The 10,204-nt window shown below is 45.5% G+C and overlaps 1 protein-coding gene across 1 annotated transcript; it reads right to left on the bottom strand.

Annotated features, from left to right (window-relative positions):
* Positions 1-5,566: 5,566 nt before the first annotated feature.
* On the bottom strand, positions 5,567-10,199 carry hscb (HscB mitochondrial iron-sulfur cluster cochaperone). Its single transcript, XM_003975199.3, has 6 exons — positions 9,695-10,199; positions 9,502-9,598; positions 7,048-7,137; positions 6,729-6,873; positions 6,151-6,198; positions 5,567-5,982 (listed from the first exon to the last, which is right to left on the bottom strand). The coding sequence occupies exons 1-6, from the start codon at positions 10,066-10,068 to the stop codon at positions 5,888-5,890; spliced, it is 849 nt and encodes a 282-aa protein (XP_003975248.2). The 5' UTR covers positions 10,069-10,199; the 3' UTR covers positions 5,567-5,887.
* Positions 10,200-10,204: the final 5 nt, after the last annotated feature.

The following is a 10,204-nucleotide window of genomic DNA, read 5'->3' as shown; positions in this document are numbered from 1 at the left end:
CCTGTGGGGAGATCCAAGATCAATCAAATCCATTTTCTGTCTTTTGTGTTTATCATGCTTTAAAGTTGCGGTCGGGGCCCTGCGTTGTCATGGAAACAGCAGCAGCAGGGGGAGGGGGAAAAAAAAGGTTAGATTGCTGTTGAACTTAGTGGGATGCATGGGTGTAATGAGAGTCATCATTATGGGAGAAATCAACAGCGCAGGCACACGAGAGCCTGTAGCTTCTTTTGTTTGCTTTAAAAAGCAAGGTCTCATGAATTAATGCTCGCTGGTGACTGCGAATCCTCCTGCTCCTATATGAAAATGCAGAAGAGCACGAATAATACAGTCTGCCACAGGTGCAGAGATTTGGCTGAATTCCTGCAAAGCAATAAAGATGAATTTTAGCATTCTGTTGTCAGAACTCATATGTGGTTTGAGCTCGAACCATAAAGCAATTATCTGGTCCTGCCCAACACCCAGGAATAGATCCCGTCTGGCTCACCTGCAGTAAAACTGTGACTCGAGGTGATTTCTTTTTCCCTTCTGAAGGTTGCAGCCCCCAATGCCGCATGTTTAGAGCGTTTCACTCCAGTGGAATATTTACAGAAAGTGGTACTTATTAAGAGGGGGCACCTTCTCACCTCATTCATTAGCATTTAGCAACACAAAAAGGACCCATTCCTTATGTGCCGGGGCTACGATCAATACATTTTAATGTAAAAATGACAGCGTTAAAGACTAACATATACGCATTTGCAGCACAACATGATGCAGATGCATCAAAATCAAACTCACGCCAGAAAGCTGACATGAGCTGTGTTGTGTGCTGCCCAGCAACAGAGCAGCAGACGCGCTTGTACACAATAGTTCCTCGATGGGTTCTCTTCCAGCTTTTCCATTCTCCTCTTGTTGAAACAGGAGGGTTTTTTTCTCCCTGACTTTCTGAGCCTGTTTGTAGCGAGTTGCATTGGCAAAGAAAGAGAACATGCAGGGATGTTCCAGATCCAGAGATGGTGAGAGAAGAAAGAGACACTCTGGGATATGAAGGGGGAGATACCTAAGCAAGTGGTCAGAGTCTGTCAGTGAATGTGTACTTGTCTTTCCCTGAGAGGAATCTACTGGATATCACAGGTGTGGACCTTTGCATGCATGATGACTGTCCTCTGTTGCTTCCATGTTCTTCGAGTTTGGTCTGCTCATGTTCTCTGTTTTCCTTTAGTCTAGTCTGGCACTTCCTGCCCTTGTTTTCCTCCTTTGTGATTACTGTTTGCTTGCACCTGTGTCTCATTGACTCCACCCCTGTCCTCTAACGAAGCCCCGGCCTTTGTCTTGGTCCTCTCGTCTCAGTGGACAAAGCGTCCAAGCTTTGTTTCGCTGGCCTATTTTAACCGTAGCCATTGTTGCTGGACCTCCTGTGAACCAAGCCGGTTGGAGTCCAGCTGAGTTGAGCCTGATGGATGGGAGGCCAACCAAGCGAGGGCTCTAGTTGGTGGTGACGTCTCAGTTTATCACACGGATGAGCCTCTTCTGCATGAGCAGAAGCTTCTTTCTCCACAGCGATAATGATGGCAGGTGTACGAGGTAGAACAGAGAGCGCATGATGCTGCTCACATCAGGGTCTGGGGATTATCTGGGACGGACCAGATTTCTGGGCATAGATACCACTGCTGAGTTCCATTTCAGTCAATGCAAAAGCGTTGGACGAGTTCGGAAAGTTAGCCACTCACGACAGCACCGTCTACATAAACGTGTCCGACCTGCGCGGGTCACGTGTGGGTGGCGGGATAAGATGGAGAGTTCGGGCGAGGAGTGCAGGCTCTCCAGGGGCAGCGCAGCTTTTCACATCACTCTGCTGAAAGTCAATGGCTGATCGGTGTTTCTGCACATATACACCTTGTTTAAAACCCTGGGTTCTCTCCTTCAAAGGCTCTCCAGGCTCAGAAAATACAAAGGGGGGCTTTTGAAGCGATATCTCCAGGTGTTTCAATGGGACAGTGGAGCAGAAGAAAAACTCCTTTAAAGTTGCAGATTCACAAGGAACCTCACAGCTTCACAGGTGTTTGACTAAAACTGGACCCCAGTTCCTGCTGCAAACATTTCCACTGTTTCTTTTCTTTCTTTTGGGACCATTTGTCTTAGATATAATGTAAATGCAAATTTAACGTTGCTGCGCCTCTTAATTTTGCACATGCACACACCGAAGATGGAAGAATGGCAGCCGCGGAACACCATTATCTCACTCCGTTTGACAAAATTTCATGTGCAGCTACTGGAACAGAAATGGATTTGAATGAACGCCTCCATCCTTAAAACCAGTTGAGAAAATTGAGTTCTTTTTTACCTTTTTTGCCCTGTACTTGCCTGGGGTTCACATCTCATTCCCACTTGAACATCCACAGATATGAGAGGGTTTGATGTTGCAACATAAACCCGAACTCGGCACAGATGTTCTGAGACCACCACGTCCAGGCAGCTGATCGGCGACTTCTCATCATACGCAGGAGAAATTTCCCGTATGTTTCACTTCTTATACAGATGTGAACATACAGAGGAGAAAACCTTTTAGAAATGTGCATCATATATTAATATGTGACATCTGGAACACAACCAGAAGCTGAATATTATATAATCTTGTATTCATTCAGCTAATAAACTATTATTCATCACGTCTGACAGTTTTAAATTATGTAATGAGACGTCTAAAAGTCTTGTGTGAATACTGAATTATAGAGTAACATAAGGCTCACAATGGAATATTATTTCCTCACAACAGCACAGGCATTTTGTCGGCATGACGGATAAATACAATAACATTGAGAGAAACATGTGCGGCAGGTTCGGGGAAAAGGCGATTGACAGGGGGATTACTTGGAAACTGCTTTTTCAGTGGGCTGCTTATCCATTCTGAGCAGGATATCCTGATGTGTCGTCTTTTGATTTAAATCCAAAACATGCAAAACTGCACGCGCACAGGCAGACTGTAACAGGGTGCACGGGGCCTTTTAAGGAGAGGCCGAAATCCCGCTGCAGGGGCGCGACCCCCAAAGCTTAGAAGAGCAGCTGAACTGCTGCACTCAGCAAACACTTGGGGGATCAAATCCAGAGACACGTGGATGAGGATAATGTGCTTCATAACGTACTGCTAAAGCTTTTCCAAAAGGTAAAATGTGAAGCCCCAAAAAAACCTAAAAGTTGTGTTCTTGATATTCACACATGCCACTTATGCCGAGCGTCCCTGTGCATCCAAATCCCAGATCTTGTGGCTGTGGCTATGGGGACAGTATGGATGGAGGAAAGACACATAAACCAGGTAACGGGCTACTGAACCACTTCTGCATGCATCCTCTAGACTACAGATTCCTTGGCAACTTGGAACACAACAGCTAGCATTAGCTCCAGAAAAAGATGCTGATGCCAAGTAGCATCAAAGCAGCCTGGATTTTTAACAATCACAGCGCCAAGAATCTAAAATAGAAGTTAAATCTTCAACATTTATTTCAATGAACAAGATTGCAGCCTTAGCAGAACAAAAAAAAAAAAATACAGACAGCAAAAGGTGGATTACCAGGTGGGAATAAAGCCTAATGGGAGCAGATTATGATGGCATTACAACCTGGTGAGACGCACACAAAAAAAGCCCACTAAGACAAGACAGCAGCTTTGGGTGCATGTGGGACGGCGGGATTGACACTCTGACTCATGCAGCAGCTGAGCAGCGGGGGAAAGATCAGAGGGAAGGTTGCTCACCTCCAACGCGTCATCCAGCCAGCCTTGCAGACTTTTGTCACTCAGCCCTTTAATTGGCTGCTGTCGTATCAAACCCGCCTCCCTGAGTCTCGTTAATCTACAAAGGCCAGGCTGCAACTTTCCTGCTGGAATTGTATCCCCGGCTCCAGCATTTCAATCTTAATGTGATTTGAAAAAGAAATAACATAATTACGGCACAGGATCACAGTAGCAAAATAATCGTGTTACCATGTTTGTGTTAAGGTCACGCTAATGATTAATACCGTAATTAGGACACAGGCTCTTAGCCACACAGTTGAAGGCTTATTAAGATACTTTAAATGAAGTACAATAGTTCTGAAGTGATCTGTCTGCTGCATCTGTGCAGCATGTTCAAATTAGAATCAGATCTTTAATAGTTCTTGAGCTGGATTAGTAAACAATGTCTGGAACACAATCGGGAGATTCCAGACGGTGTGAAAATAGGCTACATACTGTATATTGCACAACAAGGGCTGTGAGAAGGGGGGGGGGGGGGGGGGCGTTCAGACAGAGCGATTGCTGGTTCGAAATTTTGGGAAACTCGCCTAATTGCTTTTTTTATTTGGAGTCAGACAAGAAGATCAATACCACTCAAGCTAACCTGCAGCGGCGGAAAGTAGCTTAGCGCAAAGTCCTAGAAGCCAAATATCGAACAGTCAGAGGAAGATGGGGTATTTTTACAAATTTAGAATGGGGATGTCCTCCATTACCAACCCACACTACTGACTAGACTATTTGAATTTATTCAGTGAACAGGAGAAACCAGTAGCCACTGGGACAGCGACTCATCTCAGTCACAAATGCTTAGCCGAGTTTTGCCATTCCTGTCAAGCTCATCGCCTGGCTCTACAAAAACATCCCCTTCTGAGCCTTCAAACTCCATTACAAAGAGCTCAGAGAGACAGCGGAGCCTCCTGATGATTGATCCCATTTTGTTTTCATTAATTTACTGGTGCCGTAGATGCCTCCCGATTAGGACATGAATAATAAACAGGCCTGTTGGGTTCCTCAGTGGCAGGAAGTTCTGTTCCAGTCACCATCTACCCGCGTTTATTGAGGAGCCACTCGTCCACAGAAACCAGAACAGTTTCAGATGGTGTCCCACACTTAATAAGCAATCAGGAAGTCAGGATGTGTTATGGAGGTGAAGTGAAGCACAAATACAAGTTAACATCGCTGACCTGAGGTTACTATCACATGGGGCTCAGCATGTGTCTCATATAACACAGTTCATATGACATGTGATACGCCTGTTCGCTCTCTGCTGTCAGATCACACAACACCCATCATATCTCTGCCTGATTGGACCTGGATCAGATTCTAACATCAAAAGCATCTGTGCGACTGGAGCTCCAATTGGCAGGTAATTACAGATTATGGCTTTCTTTTCCCCTCTCCCGCTCTGTGGTTTAAAAAGTTTATCAAGAATTAAACGAAGGAAAATGGATGATTTCGCATTCAGTGGTCGGAGAAGTGAGCGTCAATTTAAGGGATAAAAAAAAAAAGACACATATCGCAGGTTTTTGCCTCATGGAGCGATCGTCATTCAGTCGGCTCTTCCTGATTATCGTAGCATTAATGCTACATGTGACGGCCTCATGAATGATTCAACAGGCTGTTGGCCTCAATAAAGGGCTCACTTCTGCTCTCATCTCCTCTTTGTGTAACAATTGGGCTCCTCTGGCTGCAGAGGTGTGATGTCTCCCCCTAAAGGGAGCCGGAGGAACTAAAGCCGGAGCCTGTCAGAGGAGCACACGACAAATGCTGAACTGATGGGCAGGATAATTGTACAAATACCCGGGGCAGCGTTTTAATCACAGACCTCTGTCATATTTAATGGTGCATTACATACAAGTGGATTTGATTAGGATTGTGAATATAGTGCCATTCGAGGGGGATGACACATGCACCTAATTGCACCTCCGTGTCTCATCGTGTCGAAATCGCAACAGCACAGCATTTCCGCTCTTTTGTGTGTTATATTTTTTATTATTCAATAGTCAATTTGCATAATCCTCCAAAAACTGTACAATCATTCCGGCGCAGCTGTTGAAAAAAAAAAAAAAAAAAAACTTTTTAAAAGTGCCTCAACCACATCACACAGAGCGACGCGCAATTGGACGGACGGCGGCGCGATTCACATGAACTCAGAAAGTTTCTGCTTCACTTTCTCCTCGATGTTTGCGTAGTACTTCATTTGGGCGAGCAGCGCTTTGGCGGCGGCGAGATCTCCTGGTGAGGAAGAGAACTCGGCGTTAACAACTGGTGACTCACCGCGCGGCTCAGAAGAACAGTTTCATCACAGATCACAAAAACACACAGGAGGGAGCGAGGAGGGAGGAGGAGGAGGAGGAGGAGGAGGATGAGAGAGCGCTTCCACGCGCTGTCTGGGTAGGATACCTTTGAGCAGGGCAGCGTCGATCCGCTTTGTCAAGTCTGTCAGCTTCCCTGCAAGTGAGAGGCAGACAAGTCTCAGTTCAACAAACCACAAAAACTAAAAGCAAATCAAAGCGGCTCGCTGTGTTAACGCCAGTGAAAACAGAGCGGGAGCCCACAGACTGTATAGAGACGCTTCGATGTGTCACACCTATTGTTCATTCTGGGATGTCTACCTCCGAGCGCCAGGGTGGAGATTAACCCCGAGTTAATAGAAGACCGGTGATTTTTATTAACATTTTCTGTATAAAAGCGTCGATTCTGCGCAAACTGCTGACAAGCGCGTCCGTCTGTTGCTCAAGGTTTGCATCTGAGTGCTGCTGAGATGTCTACCGTGGGGGGGGGGGGGGGGGGGGGGGGGGGGGGTTACCATGGTAACTCAGGGCTATGCCACCCACAGCTGAAACCCTATAGGAATCCATATTTAACCTTTTAAACAACATGTGATACTGTGAATTAAAGCTCCCCTCAGCCTGGAATCATTCGGGATTGACGACGAGCCGCTCTGCCGCTCGATAAGCCCAGCGTACGTATTTATCTACCTTTCACATCCCCGCCAATCTGCTCGGCTTCCCCCGCCGTCTGCGCCTCGTTGAGAAATTCATTGATCTCCATCAGCTCCATCAGGAATTGCGAGTCGGCCTCGGAGTCGGTGCCTTCTTCTATCCTCATCCCCTGCAGCTCCAGCTGGAACACAGGACGGGAGGCTCATCAGAGGGGGCTGCCTCTTGACGTGCCCGTCAGCGTGCTCCGGCAGTCAGGTGCCGAAGACGTTCGCGTGAAGGAGGCCAGCAGACAGACACTGCGCTCACTCAAGAAAATGAACCGACTGTGTGAAGTCAAGTTGGGGGCTTCACTCACCATGTAAAGACCACGACTCAAAGGCTTCAGCAGAGTCTTGTAGGCTTTGTTCACGAGAGCAGACTGGATTTCGGAATACTTCTGTTCTTCCTGCAAGAGAGAGCTGGGATTGGCTTATGTTGATGATGCGCGTTGGCATTCAGGAACTAGAGGAAATAGGAATCTGTGTACACAAAATGTGTATTTTCATGTGATTCATGTGAAGAACAGACATGTATCCCCCTCCTGCCATTATCTAGAGCCGCTCATCTGAATCCGATGATGACAACTGTATTCAGTGAGGCTGAGCTTCATGGTTGAACGGTCTCGGAACGTTCTGGGGGTGCAGGTATAAGGTCCACGTGACCAATGCGTGAAAACAAAACCGGGGCGGGAAATCTGCTGGAAGTGCTCGGCAGATCCGAGAACAGTTTGCAGCGATCAGGTCTGTCAGCTCTTGAGAAAATCAATAGTCTGAAGCTGTAGCCGTGGGCCCGCGGTGTGGAACCGCTCCTGTCATAACAACCAGGGCAGTAGGTGGCTGCCTCGTAGCCTTGTATAACTAATGAGTTTTCTATACGTGATGAGGACACCTGGGGCCAGAAGATGTCTAATTAAGAAAAAAATGGCCAGAGTTTCTGATAAATAAAACATATTTACCCAGAACAACGTTGGACAGGTTGTGTGTGAGTCAACCATTTAAGCTGCTGAGGACAGGTTTACCTTTCATATCAAATCACACCCCCGCCCCGCGCTCCTCCACCGGGGCAGAATAAATTAGGTGCGAAAGCAACACACCTCATCTCCTCCTTGTCCTCGTTATGCTTATTCTTCTAAATTGCCACGCCGCGTTTTAAACGGAGCACAGAGGGGGAGCGTGATAATGTGGAAATTTAGTCGACACCCGTCAACACGGCAAAATAACCTATAAGCTCATTCCACCTTAAATTGCTCAGAAGCGCTGAGGCATGTCTTATTTCTTCTTGTGACATTTTAAAAGCTACTCAACTCCGGATTTTTATGTAACATAAAGGGCTACTGGTCTTGTCAGTTTAATAATGCTTTGCCCAATGTGATTTTAGAAAGTGCCTAAAACCTTTTCCTTCCGCCGCCACACGTATCTGATGTCAGAAAGGTAAGTCTGATGTCCTATTAAAAGCTCCAAATTAAAAGTAAAGAAAGGGAGACCAAATACATTTCTTTCACAGCAGTGAACAGGGGCTTCATCCAAGTGGACAAAATTAGATCTCGGCCCATCTGGTGTCTTATTCAGTTATCTCTGCGTTCACTAGAAGCACTATTTGATCATTCAAAGGTGAAATAAAATGTTCCAGGCCACGGTAGAGCTGAGAAATGATACTTGATGAACTGGAACAAATATTCCATTAACAGAGCTACTGGATGGTGGAAAAGTGACACGCAGGGAAACAGAAAACTGTTATTTATATGAAAACAATATAATTGGGATGTGGGAAGATTACAGATGGGCACCGGTCTGAATGTCAACACATTACATCATCTTGTCAAAAATATTGTGTAATGTAACCCGTTTGAATTCACCCTCACTTAATTATTTTGCATGTAATTTAACATTAAGCCCACATGTTAGAGGTGTAGTAGGTGATGATTATTCATTTGTTGTTTAGTCCCAACAAGGAAAACCAAATAACATCGCATGCTGGAGTCTATCCCAGTGGTCACTAGGCCAGGGATGGGAATTCAATCCTGGACAGGTGGTCAGTCCACCATGGGACATGCACACAAAACTCAAATCCGCATCCTGTTTTTCACCCTCCGTCGTATCTGATCTCCTGTTGGCTTTCTGTCGTAACAGCGCGGCGTGGCATAAAATGAAGACTTATAATTAATATTCATAAAACAACAACCTTGGTTTAAGCAGTGTCTTAAGGTCAGTATCACTGCAACTGATCATCATGACTGAAGTTGGCTGTCAGACTCTGAATATTTCGAATACATGCATGTAAAACTTGGTGTTTTCACTGGCAAAAAAATAATTAAAGGTGAGATGCATTATTTTTAAAAAACTGTTTTTGTCAGGGGAAGTGACAGCCAAAGTAAAACCTAAGCAACACGTTCAGAAATGTTCACTTTAACAGTCTCGATTCATAAATTTTCTTTAGTTTTGAACCAAAGGGAACTCAATTACCCAGAATGCATCCTAACCATACCTTCCGTTATACAATTCCTCCCAAGTATTCCATTTTTTTTTTTTTAATCTTTTGATTTGAGAGAGACTCAGTGTTAGACTACTCCATGCAAGTGCCCATTCTCTCTATAAAAAGACATTTACTTTATTTTGCTGACTAATTATTCGTAAACATGACACTCAATCCTGACGAAATCTAGGGAGCATAAGAGCATATAAACTGCAACCCAGCTTTCTACAATTTACAGATGATTCAGCACTGAATCAGCATCTATTATGGGATGGTTTGAGCCCCCCTCCCTCCCTACCACAGACTTCTGGCTGAAGTTGTCTGGATGGAGCGAACGCTGCAGCTGCACGTATCTTCTCTGGAGCTTTAGTGTATCCAGAGAGAACGAATAATCACTGGAAAGAGACGGTATTGTGAGATCCTGTGTTGCTCAGAGACTGAGGGGTCAAAATATTCACGGGTAGGAAAATGACTGATGGCGAGGAACTCACCAGTCCATGATTTTAAAGTACGAGGTCCCCTCTTCTGGAGGCTGGACCACTTTGCATGCTAGACAGAAGAAGGCAGGGTCGTTTTCAAGAGGCTGTTTGCATTTCCAACAGTTCAGCTTAATGTGGCTTGTGCTGTAATTCCTCAGGAAAACAACATGAGCAGAGAATATCCTCTTTTTTTCGTTTCCCAAAGCTTTGCGGATCGTGTTGTTTCGCCATGAGTCCTGTTTGGCAAAGCTTACATCATTCAGTGACTTGGTATTTACTGAAAACCTAACAGTCGCTTGACCGGCTTTGCGGTTCATCAGCATCCGGTTTGGACTTAGTAAAGCCCGGCGTGAGCACAAAGTCCGCCAGGTGTTGGATGACAACATTCCCGAAATGAACTATTTGGTTCTGCTGTGGACACAAATCAAAATATAAGCCTTTCTCTTTGCTGTCAAAACATCCTCCGGTGGCCGAGGGAGTTCGCTCTTCTTCTACGGCGTAAATGTAACCCAACACTGCCCC

Source organism: Takifugu rubripes, chromosome 21 (genome assembly GCF_901000725.2).
Source record: "Takifugu rubripes chromosome 21, fTakRub1.2, whole genome shotgun sequence".
Taxonomy (NCBI): domain Eukaryota; kingdom Metazoa; phylum Chordata; class Actinopteri; order Tetraodontiformes; family Tetraodontidae; genus Takifugu; species Takifugu rubripes.
This window is presented reverse-complemented; position numbering and strand designations above follow the sequence as displayed.